The sequence below is a fragment of the Paralichthys olivaceus genome, chromosome 13 (assembly GCF_024713975.1).
Source record: "Paralichthys olivaceus isolate ysfri-2021 chromosome 13, ASM2471397v2, whole genome shotgun sequence".
In the NCBI taxonomy this organism is placed as follows: domain Eukaryota; kingdom Metazoa; phylum Chordata; class Actinopteri; order Pleuronectiformes; family Paralichthyidae; genus Paralichthys; species Paralichthys olivaceus.
In genome coordinates, this window is record NC_091105.1 from 10,513,213 (window position 1) to 10,540,064 (window position 26,852).

Below are 26,852 nucleotides of genomic sequence, written 5' to 3' on the forward strand. Positions count from 1 at the left end.
CATATGAAATATGAAAATGCACTGTGTGTGTGTGTAACTGATTTGGCCTGAGGAAGGTCTAATTCATTCTCAGTGCTGGGGAACATATGGCCCAGGCTTCATTACACACCATCGGGTCAATGAGAACTCCCCACAATCATTCCACTGCAGGTTCTGGGGGAGTCCCAGAGCTGAGTTAAAACGTAGATCACCCTCCCCCCCAGGCCTCAGCCCACGGGCCACCTTCATTACAGACCAGCCACTGCGGGACAGCGAGGGGAGGAGGGTGTGCATGCGTGTGTATGTGTGATTTGAGGCCGTGCCCCGGTGCTCACCCAAGAACGAACTTACCCCTGAGGTCCCCAGTGACCACAGGCTCTATTGTGTCTTTGCTTGGTCAATGCATATATGAGCGGAAAACAGTGTGTGTGGGGGTGTGAGGGTGTGTGTGTGTGTGCGGAACTACAAAAGGCAATCCCTTTCCATGGCACACTTGTGCTGAAATCTAATCTGGCAGATTGGATCCATGATGGGAGGAGGTACCAGTAATTGTGTTTAATGAAAGCACATCCCGGCTTGACTGAGTCGGGCCGATACTGGGAGACCGCCACCGACTCTCCTTACATTGATTTCTGAGTTATAGCAGGGCCGACTTTCCACTCATGGCTGTGGAAGTATGACTGTAAGTGCTGTCAGTGCACTGAACAGACACAAACAGAGAGGCAGGCAGGCAAAAACATACAAACAGACTGATCCAACACAGAGCATTTGTTTTTCTACCAAAACAACAGGAGCACTTTGCTGAGCTCTCCACTGCTCATTCAGTGGTGTTTGAGACTGAAAATAGACAATGCAAAAGAAGTCTATAAATATCCTGTGTGTCACACATTTTCAGAACGATCTGACAGATTTGTTTTTAGGCTATTGATCTAAATACAGCCATTAACTGATCAAACTTTGTACGAGTGACATCATAAGCGTTAATTCTCCAGAGGATAAGAGGCTCAGAACACAAATAAAAGATGCCGGATCGACTGACTCCGTCTCCTCCTTCCTTGGATCTATTTCTTATTTGCGATGTATAGCTTCATTTAAACTTTGAGTTTCAAAACATACATTTTCAGACACATTAAAGATTTGTTTTTTCTTGGCTGTAATCTTGTGAATTTCATACATGTGAATGCAAGGATTTATTCATGACAGATCATAGAATCTTATAGAAAGTAAGAAATAAATCTTCTGACTTTAAAATCTATCCCAGAGACAGCACATGTTAATGTCAGCTTCAGGGGTACATTTTGATTGTACAGGGTTCAGGTTAGCTTGTTTAACCATTAGGCTGCAGTTTTGTCTGAGGTGCGAGACAGACAAAGGGTTAACACCTCCCTGCCTCTGACCATCTGTAGCCGTCTACACTCCTCAAGCCCTGAACTGGCCGGTCCACACAGTCCTGAGCCGCACAAATTAAAAACGCATGACAGGTTTGCACAATACTAATTGACTCATCCCTTGAAATGAACCCAGCAGAAATGCTGCTTCACTGAACTGAGTCAGTGAACACAGTTACAGTGATTACGATTATTACCGCACTGTATCAGTAATTATAGATGAGGCCAAATGGCTCTGGTAGGCCTTCTTGCTAAACAACATTGTTGTGCCCAGGGGTTTCATTAACTAACAGCATTAATTTGTTACATGATTGATTTTGTTTGAGAACATGTCCAAAACATACTGCGAGACAAAGTTTAAAACCAAAGTGCAGCCTACTTTAAGTACTAGTCTACTGTGTTTGGCTACATAAAGACTCTGTTTTATGTATTTTTCATTTGATAAGGCACAAGTCCTCAGACCACAATTCCTGCTGATTATATATAATAATTATTATATTTGAGAGCTAAAGGGGAAGCAGTTATACATGAATACACAAAAATATTGTTTTGTGAGGGATTCTTGGTTTATAAAGAATTGTGACTACCGAAGCAGAACACCAAACAGTTGAGAAATAAAAATGTCAGTGCCCTCTGGTGGTCAAGATGATTCTCAACACATATGGACCAACATATATACGCAAATATGGCTGGGCATTAAAACAATATCAATAATTATCGCAATATATTTATCAATAGCAGTAAAACAAAGGTTCATAATATAACACTACAATACATGAGGAAAGTGAGGACGTATTGATTGATCGTAAAATGTTTTGCTGTTTTTCTTTTGTTTAAACCACAACCTTCACTAAACTAAACATAAATAAATAAAACATCTATTGTGATAATTATTGATATCGACTGATAAGAAATGTTGTCCATCTTGATATAGTTGTTGGCCATATTAAACAGCGCTATACACAAATACCACCATATGTGTGATAAGCTAAAATCTGCAGATAATTCCAACCATGCAGTGATTTCAACCAAGCCTCACTCATGAATAAAGGGAAGGGGACATGAGATATGTGTGGGGAGGTGAGGCAGCTGCTGGGGCAGCAACTCAGCCGCAATGACAAGATGCAAGTTTGACTGGAAATATGATCCTGGTAGTCCAGATGTCTACAGCTGAGGAGTTCATGAATGTGCAGAGTGAACAATGTAAACACTGAGGTCCATTACCCAGATAAACGTTTCAGTTTATATGTGGAGTGGTGTGTTTTCTTCTCATGACCCATATTGCACCTGCAGACAGCCTCATTACTGCAGGTTTGTTCCTGTCTTTTCCGTTTTGTTAATGAAGTAATTATTCATGGTTGAGGACAGACAGGGTGCAGACGAGGAGAGGAGTCGATACAAACAGAGAGGAAACAAGCAGAGAGGCTTCTCCTGAAAGCATCTCACATTCCTCCACCTCCACCCAGACAACACTGACTGGAGACACCGTGTACCTGTGTGGAGCCGGGGCTGGCTTTCACCCTGGTGCTGAGCTCATCCTGCGTGATCTGGCTGTGGCTGTGTCTGCTGTAGAGCAGGCGGAGAGGCACCGTGTCCTCCTTCCCGACGAACCTGCCCGCATCACGCAGAGCCTTCAAGCCCGACAAGGCGTCTCCTGCACACAGAGATGGAGGGAGAGAGCAAAACACCGATTTCATTACGCGCCTGTCGCCATCTCACATGTCGGTTTCCTTTCATAACACGAAGCAGCTATTGCCTGTGTGCACATTTTACATTTGGATCATGAAGCAACCGATGCTATAAAAAATAATAAATAAACACGGGCATGTTTAATGGTCGTTTACAGCAAATAAACAGTCTCAGTTACCATTTGGTGAATCTGCGCTGCTCTGGTGACCGACGGGCATCAGTCCACAGACGCACAAAAGGGAAATCCACCATCGCGGGCTCATCTTCAGCATCATCACCTTCCTCCCTGTCTCTGGTTGGAAATTATAAAACAATGCGGTATTCCAGGCTCCACGGGGGGGAATGGGGGTCCTGCCTTCGCTAGGAGAGTTCGGAGCCGGGGCTGATGGTTTGGTCAGCGCGGTCCCTTTGGTGGTGGGGGGCCATCGGGCAACTTGGGAGTCTGAACGCCAAACACGTCTGAGGCGCACCGAGACCCCGCGGATGAGCAGCACGGAGGAGGCAGGGAGGAGAGAGGGAGAAAGAAGAGGAGAGGGGAGGGGAGGAGTGGGAACACCTCCTTACAACACATCAACATCCAGCGGCTCTCTGCAGAAACGCCTAATGCATAAACATGAGCGGAGGCAGGATGGAGGAAAGCTGCGGGCCCGGCCTTCCACACACTGGATCGACTGGGATCATATCAAAGCTCCGCTCCTCCACATCCCTCCATGTCAGTGACCGTAGGAGCGACGCTGCTTCCCAAATCTGCCCGTGTTTCACCGTGACTCACTGCATCATCTGCCAGCAATCCACAAGCCAAGGGAGTGAGATGTGATGACCATTGGCTTTGTGTTTGTGGTTTTTTGGATGGTGGAATAAATAAAAATGGTTTTCCCATGATTAGTTCTGCAACAACACAACATATTCACATCTGACATTCAGTGATGATGATTTCCAAAATCATAAACAGAACAGAAAATGCAGGAAAAAATGAGTGTATGTTTATCAGCATATATACAAAGGAGCTTCTCGTTCATATTTTTAGATGTTTTCAATCTTGCATTATAAGTTGCTTTTTCCACTTGAAACTGTGGAGACACAGCATGAACTAAAGTTTGTTTTAATGTTTATGAAAGTCTGCACCAGTGTGGATTGCCCTGATTACCCAGCCAATCTTCAGGAGACATTAATATAGTAAGACGTGTTTTTCTCACAGTGTAAAGACATGTAAGGACAAAACTCTACATTTCTCGTAATGAACACTTGAGAGAAATGTCTGTGTATAGATTTCAGCACCTGCAACCCTGCAAAAGCACATACGGATCCATCCATTGATCCATCATCTATACCGCTTATCCTCAGAGGGTCGCAGGATATAGACCCTGGACAGGTCACCAACATATAGACACAAACAACCACTCACACCTGAGTTCTAACCTAGTCACAATTAAATCAAACCCCACATCTGCATGTCTTTGGACTGTGGAAGGAAGCCGGAGTATACCCCGAGATAGCCCACGCAGAGAACATGCAAACCCCACACAGAAAGTTGGGATTCGAACCATGAACCTTCCTGCTCAGCTGTGACCATGCTCACCACATATGGATAATGGATGAACTTTTACTTTAAGGAATGAGAAATGTAAATTTTTATTATCTAAAAGCACAGTGGCAGAAGGTTTGAGCCACAAAAATGACAATGACATCTTCACTTAGTTGCCTTTATTTGCAGTAACACTGCTTGTGCCTCAGAACACATTGTTGCTCAAGTCTTTGTCCTTAATGTCAGTGGCACAGAAACTGCCCCTTGACCCAGTGCATTCATTTGAGAGCAGGGAGGGAGAACACAGGCACAATGCTAATGCACTAAATGCAGGAAAAACACTGAGCTAATGCATCAGGAAAAACCACATGGAGCTGCTCATGGAAAGTGCACTTAGGTTGATTCCTTAAATGTCACATAATGTCAAGTAGCACATGTCCAACCAGCAGGTCATTCACATTAAAATACATAACAAGTATATGTATTTTATGATAGAAATACAACCAGTTACACATGTCTGGTAATATTAAAGTCCTCTTTCTTTAGATTACTGTGGAAAATGTAGCCATTGAGGCTTTTGTTTTCAATCTAAAGAACATGCAATTGAACAACATTCAGTAATTAGTCAGCATGTATGCAGAGAATGTAAACAATGAAAATAAACAGATTTAAAATATTGTCTCACTAATATTTCCCAGATTTTACGAGTGCCATTTTACACTTTTGTTCATTGTATTCATTTGGTATATTAATTAATATCCAAATAAATTAGTTTTCAATAAAGTCCCATTAATACTTTGTGATGGGACTTTATAGTTTGGGTGTTTCATGCTGCAGAGCAATGAGTTAAAGAAGTGGTGGCATTTTAATCCACTTCATGATGTCTGGAAGATTTTCTCCCCCCATTTAAATTGCTGTCTCTTCTGTTCTATGTATTTTCACCAATATCTGATATAAATTCCATTATTTTGGCAACATATACCAAGTGGGCAAATAATTTATATTTCAGTCAACTATGCAAAACAGAGCAGAGCAAAACAATAATGTTATTAGCCAAAAGGTTGCTTTTCAATATTAAGCCAAATGTTCTTGTCTTGGGAATATTATCTCTGCATACATATCTTTAATTTCCACTTGAAGTGGGGATACAAATTTGACCTCATTTAAGTCGCATTTCTTATACTATAAACACAATGTTATAGCACATCAGCAGGTGCCGTTGAACAAAGTAATGAGGAAACATATTTTTTGTCCCTGAAACAAAGTAAAACAGTAGATCATTCTATTTGTCCCATATGATTAAACCTCTGTTGCTGAAAACAAGAAAGATCTGTTTGATTTCTAGTCTACGACAGTGGTGTGATTGGAAAAGACAATAATAGTTCAGTTAATTCCTTCAGCTCATTTTCTTTTAGACCTCAAATCCACGAAACTCCATGTCCATGTCATCACTTGACTGGAAAAGCTCCACCAGCTTCAGCATGTAATTGTCAGGAGCATCACTTGGCTTTACGTGTTCAACATGTGTGTCAATTTTTCGTCTTTTGCGTTTAAAAAATCTGACTTTTCTCTTTATTTTCCAGGCTGGAGAGAAGCTTTGAGGAGGAAGCTGTCCCTCTGTGTTTTCTGCTAAGTAGTTTCCAGTCATTTTGTCAGGAAATATGCTTCCATCCTGCACAGCTTCAAACTGTAACACATCCGTGTTTGTTTCAGACTGCTCTTGTTGATTTGTCACAACATCGAGGCTTTTAGAGGAATAATTCTGTACATCAATGTTATTGGAGCATGAGGACAAGCTGTTCTTGTCTATGTGAGATATTAGGTCCACTGAGTCGACCTGAGGAACTCCGGAGGGAGAAGCTTCAAGGCGTTCGCCTGTAGAGGAGACCGTATTCCTCTTGGGCTGAGCAATGTGAGTTTGCTCAGCTTTTTGTGAGCAAGAAGTCAAAGAATTCTGCCTGCACAGACGTTTAAGTGCGAGAGACTTGGCCTTGGATCTCTCTGAGTAAGTGTGACAGTTCCTCCTGTTCCACTCCCTGTGAATCAGACAAGCAGAACCAGGAACTGATCTGATTTTTAGAGCGTGTCCTGAATAAGATTCCACTTCGACAGTCTGTTGCTGCTCTTCTTTAACGGTCTCTGCGGTAACAAGATCTCCCCTGTGCCTTCGCTCAGTTTTCCCACATGGTCCAGGAGCAACCAGAAAAGAAGAAACGCTGCATTTTGTTCTAATGGGAATCAATAGAAATATATTACAATATAACAGAAAAGATAAACTATGTGAATAAGTCAAAAACAAACACAAGACGGATTATATTTACAAGTATTTTTGTGAACATTTCTCATTGATGGAATTTTAAGATTACCTTTTAACTTTAGTTTTGACGTGGATGAAGTTGCAGGGCAGTGTTGAAACCTGTCTGTCCACAACCGAGTATTGATCACTTTTGGAGAAAGCCTTGTGACGTTCACTCTGTAGATGCTGAATGAAAAATTACTCTGTTAAATTATTGATAACCACAGCTCTCTCCGGTGGAGGCTACTGAGCACAATTTCCTATAGTGTAGAAGCAATTAAATACAAAAATTCTTGGGTAAGCTTCTGACATAAAATAAAATGTTCAGGTAATAAACACATATTACCTAGGAACACAGCATTATTGAGGTTAGACTAAATCAGACAACTTTTACTATGAGGATATGAGCAATGTTTATAGGTTCCTCTTGTGTCAAACTTGAGAAATGGATACTACTGACAAGCTTAGTGTCTTTTTTGCAAGCTTGATTTGTTTGGACCAGTCTATCTCCTAGATTTAAAATGGCCACTTAATGTCAGATGTTTATAAATGTGTATGTTATCAAATCATACAAACACACATACACTATCTGTACTTTCTATATGTTGTAAAAAATCATGTTGTGAAAACAGGTTTTACCATAAATTACTTAAATAGTTAAAAATTCTTATAATAGACATGGTATTATGCTTAGAAATGTGGAGACTTACCATTGTGAGGTTTTCGTATTTGATCAGACAGCACTCGCAGTAGCCGCCTCGTTTCTTGTCTCTGTTCTTCTTTCGGGCGTGAGCTCTCTCCTCACTGGCTGAGGCTTTCGCACCTCTGTTCCCAGACGACCCCAAAGGTTGAACAAATAAAATTGGACTACGGTGAAAATAGTTTTCATAAATTTCCAGCCACTCTTGACGAACAAGAGACTGAGTGGCTCCGGCAGTACAAACTCAAAAACCGGGACAAGCATGTTTCCACCCTTATATCTACATTTTTACAATACTTCATCCTAAATATAGCAAGATTTGTATGAAACAATGTTTTAGTGGTTAGTTTATTACTTGGTTACTCAGTTATTCATTAAGTCAGTCAGTTGGTTAGTAGTTCTTATCCATGTAAATGTATCTTTGGCTTCACACACAGCGGAATTAGGGACTAGGGATCGGAATTAGGGATTCAGTAGAGGGACATCAACAAACAGCACAACTTTAAAAGAGATAGATGTAATCATATAACATCACTGAAAATGTTAATTTGTTATTGAGTTACTAATTTTAAAACTAAGATGAATATTAAAGTTGTTAGAATAAGAAGGTAAGGAAAAAAGCAGTGTTTTAAAAAAGGTCTTGGTCGTGTTACATACTGGACTGATGTTACATTAACTCAGAGTAATGCAGAAAATAAAAAACACCAAACCTTTGTCCTTCCTGTTTGTTCCCAGTTGAATTCTTGTCCTCAACACTGAAGGGACTACAAGGAGGGGCAGTCTTCAGGTTGAATTCAGGCATGTTGGACATTGTGAGGTAGATTGGACGGTAGTGTCTGAGGTAGAGAAAATAATAATTTAATCGTCCACAGACAACAAATCAAAGATAGTTGGTGGATGTCAGCTTCATTTAACCTCCTCCATTTTTTACCTGCTTGAATCCTCAACCTTGACAAAAGGTTTACTGATTCGTCCACCTGGAAATAACATCACATATGGTCCATTTCAATATGAGCAGGTGTTAAAAGAGAAACAGAAAACCAGCAACGTTTGTAGCTAGAAATAAGAGTGAATGATAACTACGTACATACATTTGCTCAGATGTTTAGTCATAGAAAAGACATTTACCTCTGCATTTCTGAAACCCTTGCTTTGATCCTGACCCAGCTTTAACCTTGAGAGAAAAACAGTAAAAAGCATCTTAAAATGATCTATTAAACCATTCATGTTTTCACCAAGAATGTATTTAAAGTTTTAAATCCATAAACTTACATTTGTTTTGGCAGCAGAAGTCGCAGGACACTGGCTACTGATTATCTTTTTTCTCTTCTTTACATACGCTATAACATCTATAGTATGAAATAAAATGGATAAATCTACAGTAAGTCAAAGCAGAATTAGCTACCATTCGATGCACAGCACGAATTCAGGTTGTGCTTAATGTAATTAACAAAACCTGACATAACCTTGAGGACATACCATCTATGTAGAGGATTTTCACACCCCAATCCAGAGCATTTGACAGGATCTTGTTCATCTGTACCCTCTCCTAAACATAAACAGTGTCTGTTAGCACATGAAAGAAAAAAGATCATTAAAAGATCATTTGTAAACTCATTGTGTGTTGACTCAACAAACCTGATCTTTCACCACTCTCTCCAGCAAAGATTTACCTCGACTTGAGACCAACTGCAAATCAATGACAGAAAGATAGAATTTTTAACAATGATAAAAATCTTATAGGATTGCTGGTCAGATGTGAGACAGAAAGAAAAAATATATTTAGCTTTATCTTGAGGCCTAGCTTATGAAACAATGACAGACATGTTGCAACAATGAAAGTAAACTCACTGTCTCTGTTTGAGCCTGAGACCTGCTTTTCATGTTGTCCCCATGACTGCCAGGCCGGTGCGGGTTTGAGCGAGGGTGAGGTGAACTCTGTCCGGAGTCTGGGCTGGGTACAGGAGAGACCTGCCTGAAGCACTGCACATATCGGGCCTCCCGCTTGTTGGATACCAGATATTTAATTTCCTTACTGAAGAACTTCTCAACAACCTGAGTGACAGATACAAGATAAACAGGATAACGTTATTGGGGAAATCTTTAAGACCATTTCAAACAAAAGCTGGCATTGAATGTTTGAGTCAGATTCACCATCTTGTTATTTTTAGGTCAGATATTTTCTCAATTAAATAAACATTTCAATGTTTTTAGCTTGTGTGATCCAGGCAAAGTTTATTTATCATTTGAAATGTTTGTTAGAAGCATCGGCACAAAATTAAATCAGAAATGTTGGTCCCAGCACAAAACTCTTTGGAACACCATGACTAATGTGTATGCATGGAAATGTTGTTGACGTGAACAACCGGTTGTCTATACAATGAGTGTGACCAGCCTATTGTGGTTCTTTTAATCCCAAACTTGTTATCAATGTGTCAAATTGCTGCTATAGGCATGAGGCTCCAGGGGGTATTCCCATGATTCAACAAAGGCTTATCACATGACTGTTTGTCTCTGCTGTGTCTTCTTTGTCCTGTTATTTGTCCTTTTCCTCTCTGTCCTCCTTCTGCATCCCTGACCCTAGAGCTACAGGATTCAGATCTGCCACAACTACTCAACTATTATTAGCATTAATAACATTATTGTTGTTATCATTATAACTATAATTATTTGGTATAATCGCTGTTGCTAGTATTGATAAGACAAACACACAGAGGTATTGATTATCATTGCCTTTACATTTACTGGTCAAGCACTTGCACATTGTGAGGTCTATTTGGTTTCTCTTTATGATAATGTAAGGTTTCAACTTTTCGCTGTAAAGTGCCTTGAGATAATGTATGTTTTAAGTTAAACTATACAAACAAAGTTGAGCTGACACAAGAGAAATTTAAATAATTTTGTCTCACCCCTCCCAGCTGTTTAATGTCCCTCTCCAGTGTCTCTGCTGTTCTGTTTGACGGCAGGTCCAGGTAAAACACTTTCCCAGCAAAAGGTTTGTTTTGAGCAGAAGATGACACATGTGACGAAGGCTTGGCTTGATTCAGAGTTGTTGTGTCACCAGTGTCGACGGCCTTTCCTAAAAGACAAAGATTAAAAGTCACAAAAGAAACGGAGAGGGAAATCCTCAGTTCAACAACTTAATCTCTCCTGAATATATGAATAATAGATATCACTCAACAGAAATAGAATCCAATGATTTGATAATTCTACAGTCAAAGCAGCACATTCCATCACCTGATTTCCTCAGTCCAAACAAACTGAAACTTATTCAACATCTGTACATAATATTTAAGTAATTGCACTTAATTTTCTTAGTGTTAAAATTGTGCTTCTGCTTGTAGTTACAACATCTATCACATGTCTTCTTCCTTCATTTCTCAAAATGATTTTGAAAAGTTAACTTGGCCTGGCTCGATTTAAACTGAGGACAGGAGAGCTGACCTCGTCACATCTTGAATAAAAGTGACATTAATAATAGATTTGAATTCGAGCAGATTAACAACTGATAAATCCATTTGTGAGATATCAACGGATGTAACTTAAGCTAAGTTAAAAGGTCCAGTGTGTAAGATTTAAGAGAAAGGGATCTATTGGCAGAAATTGAATGTAGAATAATCCTCATGATGTTTTCACTAGTTCGTTTCATCTAAATTGTGTGAACTGTATTTTTCTTCACCCAAGAAAAGGCCCTTTATATTGAAATACTTTATATTTACATTGAGGGGACCCTCTCTAGGAGGCCATAGTTTAGACTGGACAAACTAAACACCTCTTTTTTTATGACAACTGAGCTACCACCGTTTGTTTTTCATGTTTGAAGGGGGGGTGAGGTGAGTTCAGCTGCAACATGACATTTCAACACACACAAACACAAAATTCTACACACTGAACCTTTAACTCTTCCGCCATGAAACAGGAGGGGCCTCAGTAATGACCATAGACTGTATATAAAGATGGACGTAGTGTCCGTGACGTCACCCGTTGGTTTCTGTCATAGACTGTATATAAGGTAATGACCCAGATTACAATAAAGCGATGAACAATAACATTACCCCTCGGGTTGGCTCCTCTGTGCCTCTGGATGCGTTTGGGCTTCATTTCACTGTCTTTCATCGGGAATAAAAAGTCGTTGTTCTCCCTGTGTGTTGAGTCAACATGCCGGGGGCCGCGCTCAGTTCTGGGTGTAAACAAAGTGCAAAGTAGTTGTTTACAAAGAAGAGAGAAACACAAACAGGCTTCTCAGAGGAGCAGGTGCCAGCTGCTGGTAACGGGGAACACTCACAGGAGGTCCGCGCTGCTTCCAAGCTTCGTTCTCGGCTTCCTGCTCTCCTTGCGTTGCGTTAGTTCGCCGAGTAAAGTGAATGAACGTCCCCGGAGCCGTGTCAGCATGTGTGTAAGCGCAGCGAGAAGCGCTAACCAGCTGTTCTTCACTTGTTTAAACAGCTGCAGGAAAGTTTGTTTGTCGCTCAACGTCCATTTCCCGCTTTAAATCCAACCTGGGGGGGGAGGAAGTGTCAGTTGCCACGTTCGACACTTTCCGTCCACGTGAGCACTAACCCGAACAGAAGCGACGCAGTTAACCGTTTACACTCCGACAGTGATTCTGAAAGAACACGAGGATCCACTTGTTCTACTGCTGACGTTGAATCGTTCTTTGTTCTATAAAATCAACGACATCGTCAACATCTTTGGAAAACTGTGAAGTCTCTTGTGTTTTACGGAAACTCATCAAACCTGGCAACGCTAAAATAAGTAAACACCGCCTGTGTTTGAATGAGATGTTTCCACATTTTTCTAACGTGAAATAAAATACCGCAATTAAATACGTTAAAAATATATAGATCGATGCATTGTTTGATTTGCAGATGTTTCATGTTTTTAACAGGTGAGTATTTTTTGTATGCAGGCTTGCATTTTATATAAAGAAAAATCCAGAAAAGAAATCCACGAATGTGCTCCATCGTATATGATATTACGCAACAAACGTCTTATTTGTGCTTGTGTAAACAGCCAGCGGCTGGGTTGTGACCCCCCCCCCCCCCACACACCCACGTGTGTTTGCTTATATGGATCCTGTCAGACAGCACTAACCTCCACACTGTCAGGGACATTAAGCACCACAGAGGAATGTGCGTGTTCGTGGATGCTAAGAACTTTCAGCAGGTAGGAAATCGGCCAAGCTAATTCTGGTTAGCCTAAAATCAATGGCCACTGAGGAGTAGGGGAACTGAGTCCTTGCATATATGACTCGTATAAGACAAACTAAACGGATCTAATGTGGAGATGTGTTTGTGTTTCATGAAGACATCATGACTGGTCAAAGTCCATCACCTGCAGCCAGTAAGGACATTACTCCAGTCCAGGGGATGGTGGCGTCCTGCTCTGGAGCCATCATCACATCTCTGTTCGGTGAGAGACTCAACACCTGTCACATCTGTCACTTCTCCACAGAGTACCACACCTTTGTTCTGGCCTGGTTTAGTTCATGCACTGAATAATCACACTGCTCTTTATTGTGGTTTTAACTGTACTTTGAAGTGCTGTTGAATTTTTTGACATTATAAAACGTTTCTGTCACAGACACTTATTTATGTCATTTTTATTTATTTATTTATATAGTTTTGAATGGCAACACTAAGTACAGCCTTCAAAAATGATGATACAGTCGAATCAACACATAAACTCTAAAACTGAACATTATTTCCTGCAGGTAGGAATTGTTGCAGGACTGAACACATTTTAGCCATGTGTACTTAACAAACTGTCAAATGAATGTTTATCATACATGCATGTGCTGTTGTTTTAAATTTCTGCTAAAGGCACAGTGGTGTTTTGTGATGGTGAGGGAGCAGAGAGCTAAAACTGCCATAAAGACTTTCATTTAATTCAAAACAATAAAAATGACTTAAGATATGGTAAGATAAAACTTGATCCACACACCGGGGAAATTCAGTTGTTACAGCAGCAGGAAGGTCAGAATGAGGTAGACACAAGAATGTATATTAATAAAGAATATAAAAGAAAGGTAATGGAATAAAAATATAAAAACTAAATTAAAAAATGTTTACCGTTTACTGTAGTGGCTTGTATAAAATGTTATGAGGTAAAGTGCAGTGGCAAAGGATGATTGTACGAGCAAGTAAAAAACTTTGTACATGAGAAAAAAACGTTTGCACATAAACATAAATGTTCCAAGAAGTTATTTTATGTTAAATATAGTGACTTGATGTTCACAGTCACATCTTATTAATCACGTTTGAATTTTCAAAATTTGAAAAAATCAGACGGCCCCAATGAAAAATTGATTAAGCTTTGATGGTAATGTGAAATATCAGTTACACTAAAACATTCAACATTCTTTAAAAGCACTAATCGATTCACAGCATAGTGCAGTAACATAACAGTCCACTGCAAATAGATGTTCATCAATTAGTGCATTGTAATGTTGATCGTGAGACCTCAGTGGAACGACCACACTAAAAAGTCTCATACCGAGTTTTGTATTTTTCAGTCACACCGTTGGATGTTGTGAAGATCAGACTTCAAGCACAGAAGAATCCCTTCCCCAAAGGTATAGTGAATATGAATATAACTTAAATCCCTGTAGTGTTATTTTCCATATGCTCCCATTGGACAGTCAAGGTTATTTGTTTTTAATGTTCAGGAAAATGCTTTGTCTACTGTAATGGACTGATGGAACACATTTGTGTGTGTGAAAACGGGAACTCCAAGGCCTGGTACAAAGCCCCCGGTCACTTCAGTGGCACCCTGGTAAGAAATATTTCACATACCTGTTGTCTGTAATTTTTCTTGTTTAGTATTTTATGTTCTGAAAACCTCTTCTCTCTGGATCTCTGCAGGATGCCTTTGTAAAGATTGTACGCTATGAGGGAATAAAGGCATTATGGAGTGGTCTACCTCCCACCCTGTAAGTGTTTAGTCCTCTTTGTGTGTTTTACCACATTGCTTTCATTCTGCTTACTCTCGTCTTAAAGATGAGTTATGGAGAAAATGTGGTAACAGCTGATAACTCACAGTAATGTCCACACGTGTTTTCTCCAGTGTGATGGCAGTCCCAGCCACAGTGATCTACTTAACATGTTACGACCAGCTGTATGCAGCTCTCAGGCTCAGGATGGGCACCTACGCTGAGGAGGCTCCACTCCTGGCCGGATCTATTGCGAGAGGTGAGGGAGGTCTGCTGCTGTCACATCACTGAAGAGCACAGAATGTTTATTTAAACAAAATTAAATTAAACAAAATCTACCATCTTAAAATGCATCTGTTGGGTCATTAGTTCATTCATCATTTAAAACCTTTATTTGTTTCCCTGATGACATTCACACAGTTGGACAACTGGTTTGCGAGGGCAAACACTCATACTACAATTGATGTCGCAGCCAACATGTTGATATTATAATGAAGTGATCCCCTCAATTTTTTCTTTTTTCTGTCTGATGCACGTTTTGTTTTTCTAAACGTTTCATCTCTGTTTTGTCTGCATCTCATGTGTGTCAGTGGGTACGACGACAGTGATCAGCCCCCTGGAGCTGATGCGCACTAAGCTGCAGTCTGAGAAACAGACGTACAGGGAGCTGACTCAGTGCATCCGCTCGGCAATGGAGACGGAGGGCTGGCTGTCTCTGTGGAGAGGTCTGGGACCCACGCTGCTCCGGGATGTGCCCTTCTCGGCCATGTACTGGTACAGCTACGAGAAGGGCAAACGCCTGCTCTGTGAACATTACAACGCCAGAGAACCTACATTCAGCATCACCTTCATATCTGGAGCAGTGTCGGGCTCTGTAAGTGCATCAGCAAACATCACAGTCCATAAGTAAACTGCAATCTACTGTTTTGTTAATTCAAATTTCCTTCTTTTTTTCAGATTGGCTCCATTGTTACTTTACCTTTTGATGTTGTCAAAACAAGGAGGCAGGTGGAGCTGGGAGAGCTACAAGCAAAGAATTGTAAATATGCAAATCATTCTCTCTTGTCATTTTAATTAGTAAATACCCCTGAAGATTTATAAATGTTCTACATCAGTGGCCTTGTTCAGACCTGGTGTTAACATCCATCCTGACAGATGCGATCACAGGTGAACAACTCCCCATGTGTTCACACCTGGTATTAAAATGTGTCTCCTGTGACCACTTGTGATCAGATCTCACTTGCCAGCTCAGTGAAATCTGAACTGGACAAACAAAGTAAGATGTTTGAAACATGTCTAGTGAAACTGATGCTGGGGAGCAGGAGTTGCTGTGTTGGTTTGTCAGAGAAAAAGCTTGAGAACCACTGTTTCACATTATTGATTGTGATCAGTTTTCATGGGTCATTGATGAATGTCTTTGTCTTGTCAGTGTCCAGTGGGGTCTCATCCTCCACCTTCAGTGTGATGAGCAGAATTGTGGCACTGGAAGGCTTTCGTGGACTGTTCGCAGGTAGAAGCATCTCTGCTACTGCATTTTGAATTTTTATAATTATGGTATTTAATTACATGTTTAACCTCTTCTCTGTTGTCTCTCTACCAGGTTTCCTCCCCAGGTTGGTCAAAGTGGCCCCGGCCTGTGCCATCATGATCAGCACTTATGAGTCTGGAAAAGACTTTTTCCACAAACACAACCAGGAGCAGAGGCTGAGGCTGCAACAGACCAACGCCTGAAACTTCTCCTGGCACATCAAATAACTACTGCTGCTCTATAGCTGGAAGGAGGAAGCTAAAATTGCCAAATTTAAAATAAGCAGAAATGGGAGGACTGCATCGCAAATCAAAACTTATATCAAAATATTTGTATTATAGTATTTATTTGTCAATATTCCATGATTTTATGTGCACTACTTGAGCTCCTGTGCGCACAAGTGAAAATATTATTGATATCACTTGTGTGGAGATGCTGTGAACAGCCAGCAGATGGCAGTTTTGTTAATGTAGAATTCCCCAGGTTTGACATCACTGGCTGTGTCACTGGCATCATGAGCATTTAGCTTGAAGTCCTTACATTTTATTACACTGTGTCTGTTCCTCCATCACCAAGAGACAACCTCTGTGTTTTTGCACTGCAACACTAAATCCGCTGTTACCTGTAAATGTATGTTTGCAGTAGAAATAATAGCTTTATTGTTTGACTGATGTGTTTGGATTCAGGCCCTTTAGCGCAGTCATCCCTAAGGAGTGTTGGAAACAAGTTTTTATATTTAGAAACTAACCATTTTAAACTAACCTAGAACAGCATCATGTATTTAAAATTCTTATGTACAGGAATTTATTTAATTTGTCTTTCAATAGACGGAGGAAAATATCACGTTTAACCCTGCAGATTGAGTTTTGTTCAAATCTAAATCAGAAAGTGAATTAAACACCTTATTTTTCTTGCACTGGCACAAAGGCTTTGTGTTTTAAGATGTTTATATTGTGCATTTCAGTTTTTCAGATGCAGTTTGTTTTTTCCAAAATTGTTCCCCTTCCAACACTTTGTCTGATATACATGCAGTTTTTATATAGGGCCAATTTAAAACACTGGCCACACACTTTATACGAGCTGATATATAAAGTTAAATTATATTTAGCTTCAAATGCCTTTGAATTTGTGATTAAATTACCTTTAACTTTTGAAAAACCTTTGTAAAGGTCACAGGCCAAAACGTATCAGTCTAAGTTGATATCCTGCAATATCCTGTTGTATCCAATATCATGCAAGTGTTGCTGGAGTTTTGACTGCTTTAGTAAAACGTCTAAAATGTTCAACATACACACCTGATTTTTCCCTTAAAATTCTTCTCATTCGATTACTTTTTTTGGATCTTCATCATCATCTTTCACCACATCTGTTCATTGTGAAAAAAGAAACTCAAATATGTTTTACTTTTTCAGCAAGTGGAGTTTATTCAAAATGATAAAAAGGCAAAGAAATACAATAAAACATTCTGTAAGTGCAAATGACTGCTGCAACGAGGTAAAGGGAAAGTCATGAGTTCAGTGTCGAGGTACTTGGCTATAGTCGCCAGTGATACATCAATATGGTTCTTTATAGTATTAATCTTTATTCTGATATTCTATAAATACACATTTGTCATTATAATATCCCTCAGAGATTTTAATGACTGAGTCCTAACACATTATGCTGCATTTAGACAAGTTAAGATTTAATGACTGCAGTACAAAGCTAAACCCAAAGCTGATGGGTGGATATTAAACATAGTTCTCACCACCTGACAACAAACCACGTGATACTGCATTATGCACGTCCGACAACATATAAGACGGAGAGTGGCGAAGGAATATTTACACATGAGAACAAAACATGAGACTATATGTAAAACATAATATGACAAAAGTGAAGGTGTCTTCATGAGTACATAAAATCATGACTTGTTTTCAGTGGCAGCAGTAACCGCACAGAGGATATTAAAGGATCTTTTAGTTGCAGGAACAAAATCGTGAGAAAGAAAATCAAACACTGACCGAGGTTTACTCTGTTTCCTAAACTCTGATCTGATGCAGTCAGTATTTTCAACATGCAGTAAAACCTTCTTACAGAGGAGGGAGGACACACGCCATTGTCACCGTCTCCTCTATACTGTAAAGTGACATGGAAATGGAAATTCAGACACAAAACTTTTTTCATTCAAATATGTTTCCAAGACAGAAAAACTGAGGATGCTCCGCAGATAAAAACACCTGGAAAACAAAAACCTAACACATCCAAGAATCACATGAAGCTCACCAGATCCTCTGGCTGCACTAACTGAGACTAAGTGAGCAGTGTTTGGACGCAGAGGTTTGTCTGTGAGTCAGTTGCTCTGAGTTTTATTTTACAAACATGCTACTCCAGCTCCTCAGCTTTCAAAGCCGACGTCCATCTGTTAGAGCTCCGAGCTCCACACACGGAACGTAGACTCGTACAAACAGAAAATCAGTTTTCACCTACATTGATAAAGTTCCTGCATCATCTCTCCCACTGTTTTTTTTCACCATTCCCTAAGAAGGAGTGATGCCCGGGCTGCTGATCTCTGTTGCAGGACTGGCCAAACACTCGCTGGACTTCAGGCTGGCCAGAGACTTGTAGCTGGCAACCGAGGTGAGGGAGCCACACAGGCCTTTGAGGGAAGGAGTCTCCTCTTTATCTGAATGAGACAGTACATGTGGTTAGTACTCAAATCAGCTTCGAGAAGCAGTGCGTACTTGCAGGAGGTGACGTACCCTGGTGACGCCACTGTGTCCCGGCCAGCCTCGCCTCCAGACTCAGAGTGTGTGACGGTTCAAGGGAAGTCTGGGAGAGGCTCATGTCCATAGAGAGCTGCTCCAGACTCTGGAAACTCTTCCTGCAGAGAAAGAACAGCAGATCAGTTTATGCAGATAACGTTTGATGACAAGAACGGCAAATGAGGCAGCAGCATTTTTTATAATTGATTATTAAACATCTGCAGGGCCCAGATTCATTTTAATAGAAGTCAGTAAAAAAGCCATTATCATCAGATGTGAACTTGTCTACGTACTCCTCCCACTGTCCAGTCCTCTTCCTGTACAGCAGCGTGTCCAAGGCAACAGCGTTGGCGTCCAAGGCGTCAGGAGACGGCCACTGATTGGTCAGATGAGCTGTCAGCTCCTGCCTGGACCGCAAATCATTGTTCTTCAGCACTGTCCTGAAAAGAATACGTCAATTGTTGTGTAATTTCAAATGATTTTCATTTTAATACAATTATTGATTAAATAAACAGCAGCTTGCTTTAAAACAGTCAATAAATAAACTCATCATATAAAAAATTCAAGCTGCACAACTGAAGTGATTTAAAACAGAAATGACATGAAAAGCTTCAGAGCTGCTGGTTGATGAGACGACATAACGATGATGATGCAGTTTTTGCTTCTTAGCTAAAAGCAGCACTGAGTGTGACTGATTCAACAATACACAAATAACAAACCACCCGCGACCTCAGGCCGTCTTGCTGGGTCCTGAATGTCACTCACAGCTGGATCCTCCGCCAAATCCTCTTCACCTTTTCACCAACGACCTGACATGCATACACACACACGCACGCACGCACATGCACACAGAATGAACTCACAGTTGGTCCTGTAGTTCCAGTACGATGAACTCCAGCTGTTCCTTCTCCAGCGTGTGCGAGAGGTGTGTGCCTGCCAGGTTCTGCTCAAGAGCTTTGTTATGAGACACAGCCTCCGACAGCTGGGCTTCTCGTAGACGGACCAGCTCTTCCAGGTAAGCCTGAGGCAAACAAACACACACACTCTGTTCCATACACTGCGTTTGTTTAATGCCATGAACACACTGCTGCATGAATACACAGCTCAGTTCATGTTTTATATGAAATGAAGCTGAATGTGTGTTACATAAAATTGCCCTTCATGGGACTTAACTGGTTTTTCATGATTTAAACTTCTACTTGACGTGGAGGAGTCAAGGAATATGTCACACCTGCCTATATTATTACCGCACAATTTATTTAGAAAAAACAGCTTAACACACTCGGACGATACCTTCTGCTCCAGCGCCATGCGATACTTCTGCTCAAAGCGTTTGCACTTGCTGACCAAGTTGCTCTGCTCGGTGAAGATGGAGGCGGCCGTGGCCGTTTTGTCGGGGGAGCTGCTCTCGCTGCCACTGCTCCCCAGAGTCCTCATCTCCTCCTCGTCACTGCTGATGCTGTCTGCGCTGCACAGGGAACCACAGTGTGGCCTCACGTTAGCACAGACACAAACACAGAGCTCTACATCTTAGTAACTTAGTCTGAACAGAACAGATTTGTCTTAACAGTCCTTTCATTCGTTTACATCTTCAGTATCTTTATGGCGTAACGTAAAATACTATATTCAAGTTTACAAGTACAATTTTGCCAAATGAGGATTAATATTAACTTCTGAAACTCTAAACATTCTATGACGTGTGCCCTCAGATAAAACAACAACAAATCAAATGAGAACATACAGTACCCCCCCACACACATATTGATAAAAAGACTGGTTGGATATAAATACATAAGATGTGATCTGACAAACCTTTGCGTGAACTTCAGGTAAGGCGTGTAGTCGATCACAGCGGGGCAGCTGCTGTCCAGACCCTCCCCTTTCAGACAGAAGCTTGAAAGAGACGATAGGATGGAAATTCAAAGCTCTCATCACCGTCTCACTGCACATGTCCGCATAAGATTATAAAATGACCTGTGTGACAGCTGTTGTCACTGTAAAGGTCAATTAATTTAATGACTTAAAGTTAAGTGACTTAAAATGTTCTTGCATCCATCACCAGACCTGTGCTTTTCATTCAGCTTTTCACAGAACTGTTTAGACTTGTACTACTACACATGTACACAAATTCAACATCTAACGCAGCACCCCCATCCTGCAGTAAATGTGAATGTTCCTATTTGATGAGGATGAACTATTAGTTGTAGAAAGAGAAGTCTTTTTTCAGCTTGCTGGTCTTTGTAGCGTATCCTCATTGTATTTAATTTATCACTGAGGATTCAATGCTCCTCTTTGCTGATGCAGTTTCCTTTAGTTGGGTATGTGATTTATTATTTTAAAGCTTTCCCTCGAGCAGCATCACATAATTCTGCAAAGTCTGCAACTGATCCACCTGCAGTGTAAGCAGCAGCTCTCTGGCCTCTTAGTCCCTTTAGCAGTTGCTTTACATTTCAGTGAAAACAAAGAGTTGATCACCAGCCAGATTCACTCTAATTGACTCAGGCCACTTCCTGACATGCTGAGGCAACAATCCACAACAAGGGAAAATCATGTCATGTGGCCTCAGGAAGAGTCTTAAAAACCCTGGAAACTACTGTATGTTCAACATAATGAGCCAAACTAAAAAGGCACTAGGAGAGCACATAGAAGAAGATTAGTATTATGGAATGAAATAGTGTTTTTATTCAAAGATATTTCTGGTATTTACTGTAAATTATTTAGTACTGAAGCGATGATTCTATTTCAGTCGAGTGCAGCAGCAAGGGGAGCATTGCAACTCTATGAGGATGAAAACCTTCTGGATTGACTGAGCGAGCAGGAAAGTTTGAGTGAGAAACAGCAGAACGTGATGAGTACCTGAAGTCGATGGTGTTGAGTCCAATGAGTGTGTCTGCCAACAGCCCCGCCTCCTCTCCCATCATGATCGCACCGTCCTCATAACACCTCCTAGAGTCAACACAGTGGTGGCATGAATTCAGCTCCTCAGACTCAAGTCAAGTGACAATGATGTGACAGATCCCTCACAGACACACTTGTGGGACTGGGCTGAGGGGGATATGTGTGTGTGTGTGTGTGTGTGTGTGTGTGTGTGTGTGTGTGTGTGTGTGTGTGTGTGTGTGTGTGTGTGTGTGAAAGAGAGAGGGCCACATCGGTACCTGGTGGTTTTGAAGTCCCTCAGAGCAGATGAGATGTATTCTGACAGTCGTTTCTCCATCAGCACCACTCTAATCCACGCACGGCCCTGCAGAGACGGGAAGAGAACACCCAACTCAGCCAAACATAGAAGCTTACATCATCAGCCTGTGACAAACAACACACGATTAGGAGTCTGAGTTTCCTTTGTTCTTTTTCTAAGAGGTTAAATCTATCATGTCCAGATACCCAGTGATATTTCAGCTTCACCTTAGCTCTTGATGAACGCACATTCTCCATGCTCTCGATGCTTCGGATGCAGTTATGAGGGACTTTACTGCAAGCTGCTTTGATGTAATCCCAGAAACTGCGAGGACTCTCGTAGCCAAACCACGTGGTCTGACCTGAGAGGAGGACAGACAGAAAAAAATAGTAGTTTGATATCTGAATCTGAATTCATACAAAAGGTACACAAAACAACTTTACAGCTGTTTGACAAAATGAAGGAAAATCCTGTAAGTTGTGACGTAAAGAGACATAAATGAAATGGTCTTAGGTCCTGCATTTCTCTTAGTGACTGTTAGAGGGAGGAAAAGTCCAAACACAAACCAGAATGTCACTCAGTGGAGTATTTACCTCCCCCCGATCTGGATCCACACCAAAATTTCATGGGTTCTTACTTGGGTCATGACCCACCCCTCAACAATATTTCATGGTAATTGGTTGAGTAGTGTTTGTGTGCAATCCTGCCAACTAACAAATAAAACACAGATGAAAACAATATCTCCTTGGCTGAGGTAATAACAGTCTCCAGATCAGCTTGAACTAATCTCAACAAATGGAAATGAGATGCTGACCATAACCTAAATCTCTGACTTGGACTGTGCATCGGCCGCCCACTACAACATCTCCTGCTCATTTCCTTCTTATCACATCACCCCTCTCACTCTCTCTCCCCCTGTTTGCATTCACTTTCCAAAGCAAAGACAGAATAATGATATTGTGCAATATGTTTGTCCGTTGCTTTAGTATTTTTTTTTGTTACCATTTTTATGGCTTAATGAACTGTGTTTTGGGGGGGGGGGGGTGTTTTGATGTATCTACATGTGGATGAGAAGCAGGGTTTGTTTTGTTTTTTACCTTTGAGTCGATGATTAAGGATGTGCTCCAGGATGGAAACGAAGTTAATGAATTCTGGAGATGAGTCATCTATTGTATCAAAACAGGAGCGGTCGAGCAGAGTCTTCACTGAAAACCTGGACACAGAAGACGGTGAACACACTGGTATTAAAATCAGTTATTGGACCTGTGGCTTTAAGGGAAACTGCACCAATTTTAAACGTAGAATATGGATATGTGGTAAAGAGGAGGTCGCCAAGATTTCAGATCCCTGGAGTGACTCTGTAAATGTGTCAGAGATCGATCACCATTTTTCTACAGTGACAACTAGTTTAAACCATGATAAAGTACCTTCTTTGTTGATGTCTGATCCCAAACAGAACAATGACAAAGGCGAACACACATCAACCACACAAAACTAGAGAAATCATCTCAATCAACATCAAATAAACACGATAAAGTTGATTTTACTTTCTGATCACAACACAGAGAAAACAAACACTAACCTCTGAAGAATAAAACCAGTCTGACCGACTCTGTCCAATCTAGTGTCCACTAATTAGGCAGGAAGAGAGTTACTGGACGAGGCTGCAAAGTGGGTCTGTGCACGTGTGTGGGAGTGCATGTGCTGCAAATTCTGCCAAATTGTGTGCAGCCCTTAAATTCGACAAAATAATCTGACTCCATATCTCAAGCTGCTTCTCTATCTTGTTGCTAAGCAGCAGGGTGACCACAGAGTGTGTGTGTGTGTGTGTGTGTGTGTGTGTGTGTGTGTGTGTGTGTGTTTCCTCGCTCTGATAGACAGTCAAAACTAAATTTAATTTAAACTAATGTAATTTTCTACATATTGTATTTTACTAATTGTACGTTCTATTTTTAACACTTACAAATCAAATCAGTTGATCTTTCCATTGTTTTCAATCAAGTGATTCGTTTAGAGTCGGACATTTAAAAGACCTTTAGAGCCCAAATTCATCTTCAGTGACACAGACGTTATTGATGTTCAAGTGGTTTAAGTCGTGACAAGCCTGTTGCTAGGCAGCTGACAACAATGATCGTTCCCTTTTCCAAAAAAACCTGTATTCTGGATTTCATGTCATGAGTGAGTGACGCAATAAACTTTCTTTAGATTTGTGAAGTAGCAAAATATGATCTGACAGCAAATAGAACTGATGGTAGGTTGTTCTCACAAACACAGCGAAGACACTGCTGCTCTGACGCCACTGCTCTGACTCATCATTACTTCATCTGATTAGATTTCTTTTCAGAGAACTGAGGACATTTTAACATGTCACTGCATGAACAGCACAGGTGTAAAATAATAAAATCAATGAGGGCTTAATTCCATTTAGGTTTCCTGGGATCCTCTAAGGAGCAGAGGTTCATGTTGTCACTCACACTTGAGCTTTTCCTGCTACGTCAAGTCAAAACGACTGGTGCTGTGTGGGCGTGTGAACACAGCTCTCCTCCAGAAAACTTTGTACTTGGATAGGAATCATCACAAATCCTCTCAGAGAGCCTCACTTCTGTCTGAATCTGTATGTTTCATGTGCTAATGGACCCTCACCACCAGATTCTAAATCACACACAACTTAGTGGAACTGGTTTCATAGATCAGAGCAACAAACGTTGTTTGGATTCTCTTGTCAAGTCTATGCTTAACATGTAACCATAGACTTTAAATTAAGATGGACAATGTCTCCATGTCCTCCCACTACTAAAAGAGACCAAGTACTAACGCTGCTATCTTGAGCATGATGGTGGCTATCCAAAAGCCAAAGCCTCTTGATCGCCACCTGGTGACTATCTGCAGGAAAGGTCATAAATCCCTCCTCCTCCATGTTAGTGGATGGAACAGGGACCTAACTACAAAGTCAAAGCACATGTCAAATACATTTTTCTCAAAGAGGTGTCTGTCATTATAGGTACTTGCTATCACACTGATGAAGTTTGATTTTAATAAGTGATTTGATGCTAAAACAGCTGAGTGAAAAATCATGACTGACTGAATGGTGGCTGGTTGAGCGTGTGCATCTATGGGATCATGCTACCGTGGCTCCATCCCCTGATCACAGACTGTGGCCTCATATGTCAGTGATGTCAGTGTTTGTATTCAGGATATTTTGTCTTCATTTCTGGATAGCAGGAGAAAGTGGAGACGTGGCGTCCATCTTTATGGTAGATACATGATGTAAGAGAAAGGTGCTGACTTATTCTCAGACATCACGAAGATTCAAATCACTTCCCCTTCCCTCTGCTTCAAGTGACATAAATGGAGGAAGATCGACCACACACACACATCACACATGACGATCCTGATGCCTGGGGAGCAGGCTTTCTAATCTGTTGTATTAGTTCATGCAAATCACATATCAATACTCAGAACAAAGGGGTTTTCACCGCAGCTGACGCAGGTGAGATGTGTGTGTGTGTGTGTGCACGATCTCTTTATCTATCTATCTATAGAACTTTTTATTTTTCTAGTTAAGACTAAATTTAATGATACATGTGTATGTTTGTGTCAAAATTACACATTTAATGTTACAAATAAACTGCAGCAGCACTGAAAAAATAATAAATATTCCTCAGAGAAAACTATCGATAACTGCATTGAGACACATGGAGCGTCAATTCCCCAATATTGTATTTAGTCATGTTTTTTTTTTGTCCTGTTACTTTTGTTTTGTTTTATCTCATGCTGTTTTCCTTAATAGCTGTTTTATCCTGTCCAATTTTAGCTTCACTTGCTTATTATTAATTTTCTTATTTTAGCTTAGTTTTATGCTTTTATGCAAAGCCCATTGTGTTGCATTTAACATACAGTATGAATTGAGCTACATAAATAAAGTTCATCATGATTATTATTATTACCTTTACTGATTGTATAGACTTTAAAGTACCACGTAACACATCTTTAAACATGAAAACTAATAACAAATAAATATTAATTCTATGTCCATTTTAGTTCTAGGTTATTCCCAGAGGTGTACTTAGTCCAGTGCAGAAAAAGGCCTATAACTGCACAGTTACACGAACACAAAATATAAAATATATACATATAAAGCCAAATAAACATAAGATTGAACATTTTTTATATAAGCCATTTGATCTCAGTGTGTGTAAAACCCTGGCCTTGCTGCTAGTGAAGTGACGTGATTACACGCAGGTTGAATGGAGGCTGCTGGTGCTGGTGGGTCAGTGAATGAAAGATTCTTTGAATGTATCAGGGGGTTTACCTCAGATCATCTGTTTATCAAATCCTATCTGTATCTCTCTCATCCAGCTGTGACTTCCCTCTCTCTGCCTAATAAACCAGTTTTGAATTTAAAAACGAGTCCCCTGCGTGTGTCGAAGGCGTCAGAAATGAAATCCCATCCTCCTCAGTGTGAGGGTCTCCCACCTGCACACGGTCAGCAGGTTCCTCCTCTCCACCGCTGCGCTCCTGCCTGCTCCCCGCCTGCGGATGAGATGCAGCCCCACGCCGAGCGACGCCATGCCCGGCCCGTGCGCGTGGCCCGCGGCCGGAGGCGTTGTCGCAGTCTCCCCGCTGTCTGCGCGTTCTGCACCGGAGCAGGACCGGCAGCTGAGTCCGTCGGTCCCCGGGAGGAGAACACGCTGCTCCGCTGCTGGAGGAGGAGGAGGAGCGGCTCACTAACACCAGTCAGACACAAGGAGTCAGTGACCATCCTGATCACACTTCATGGAGGAACTTTCAAAATAAAAGCTCGACTACCATAATAGTGTTTGGACCAGGGGCGGATATAATTGGGGGGGGGCTCAATGTCATTGCAAGATTACATTTCTACTTTCTACTTTATGGC

At 41.0% G+C, this 26,852-nt stretch overlaps 4 protein-coding genes across 7 annotated transcripts in view; 1 reads left to right on the forward strand and 3 right to left on the reverse strand.

The window, feature by feature from the left end:
- Nucleotides 1–3,466, reverse strand: part of adam22 (ADAM metallopeptidase domain 22) — a 49,479-nt gene extending 46,013 nt beyond the window's left edge. For all 4 annotated transcript variants that reach the window (XM_069536668.1, XM_069536667.1, XM_069536666.1 and 1 more), the window contains exons 1-2: nucleotides 3,235–3,466; nucleotides 2,861–3,021 (exon numbers count right to left, since the gene is read on the reverse strand). In XM_069536668.1, coding sequence (XP_069392769.1) covers nucleotides 2,861–3,021; nucleotides 3,235–3,331 — 258 coding nt within the window. In that variant the 5' untranslated portion in view covers nucleotides 3,332–3,466. The remainder of the gene's footprint in view (nucleotides 1–2,860; nucleotides 3,022–3,234) is intronic.
- Nucleotides 3,467–4,745: 1,279 nt separating this feature from the next.
- Nucleotides 4,746–12,194, reverse strand: dbf4 (DBF4-CDC7 kinase regulatory subunit). Its single transcript, XM_020093308.2, has 13 exons — nucleotides 11,863–12,194; nucleotides 11,633–11,757; nucleotides 10,487–10,656; nucleotides 9,429–9,632; nucleotides 9,216–9,266; nucleotides 9,057–9,126; nucleotides 8,850–8,926; nucleotides 8,706–8,751; nucleotides 8,509–8,554; nucleotides 8,288–8,413; nucleotides 7,588–7,702; nucleotides 6,948–7,063; nucleotides 4,746–6,809 (listed from the first exon to the last, which is right to left on the reverse strand). Exons 1-13 carry the CDS (start codon nucleotides 11,967–11,969, stop codon nucleotides 5,993–5,995), a joined length of 2,070 nt encoding a protein of 689 aa, XP_019948867.2. The 5' UTR covers nucleotides 11,970–12,194; the 3' UTR covers nucleotides 4,746–5,992.
- Nucleotides 12,195–12,590: 396 nt separating this feature from the next.
- Nucleotides 12,591–17,326, forward strand: slc25a40 (solute carrier family 25 member 40). Its single transcript, XM_020093311.2, has 10 exons — nucleotides 12,591–12,743; nucleotides 12,885–12,989; nucleotides 14,092–14,151; nucleotides 14,245–14,351; nucleotides 14,441–14,508; nucleotides 14,643–14,767; nucleotides 15,099–15,382; nucleotides 15,466–15,547; nucleotides 15,938–16,018; nucleotides 16,109–17,326. Exons 2-10 carry the CDS (start codon nucleotides 12,890–12,892, stop codon nucleotides 16,237–16,239), a joined length of 1,038 nt encoding a protein of 345 aa, XP_019948870.1. The 5' UTR covers nucleotides 12,591–12,743; nucleotides 12,885–12,889; the 3' UTR covers nucleotides 16,240–17,326.
- Nucleotides 17,327–17,434: 108 nt separating this feature from the next.
- On the reverse strand, nucleotides 17,435–26,676 carry rundc3b (RUN domain containing 3b). Its single transcript, XM_020093309.2, has 11 exons — nucleotides 26,432–26,676; nucleotides 23,053–23,168; nucleotides 22,183–22,316; nucleotides 21,936–22,021; nucleotides 21,637–21,726; nucleotides 20,593–20,673; nucleotides 20,074–20,248; nucleotides 19,644–19,801; nucleotides 19,074–19,220; nucleotides 18,778–18,899; nucleotides 17,435–18,701 (listed from the first exon to the last, which is right to left on the reverse strand). Exons 1-11 carry the CDS (start codon nucleotides 26,524–26,526, stop codon nucleotides 18,556–18,558), a joined length of 1,350 nt encoding a protein of 449 aa, XP_019948868.2. The 5' UTR covers nucleotides 26,527–26,676; the 3' UTR covers nucleotides 17,435–18,555.
- Nucleotides 26,677–26,852: the final 176 nt, after the last annotated feature.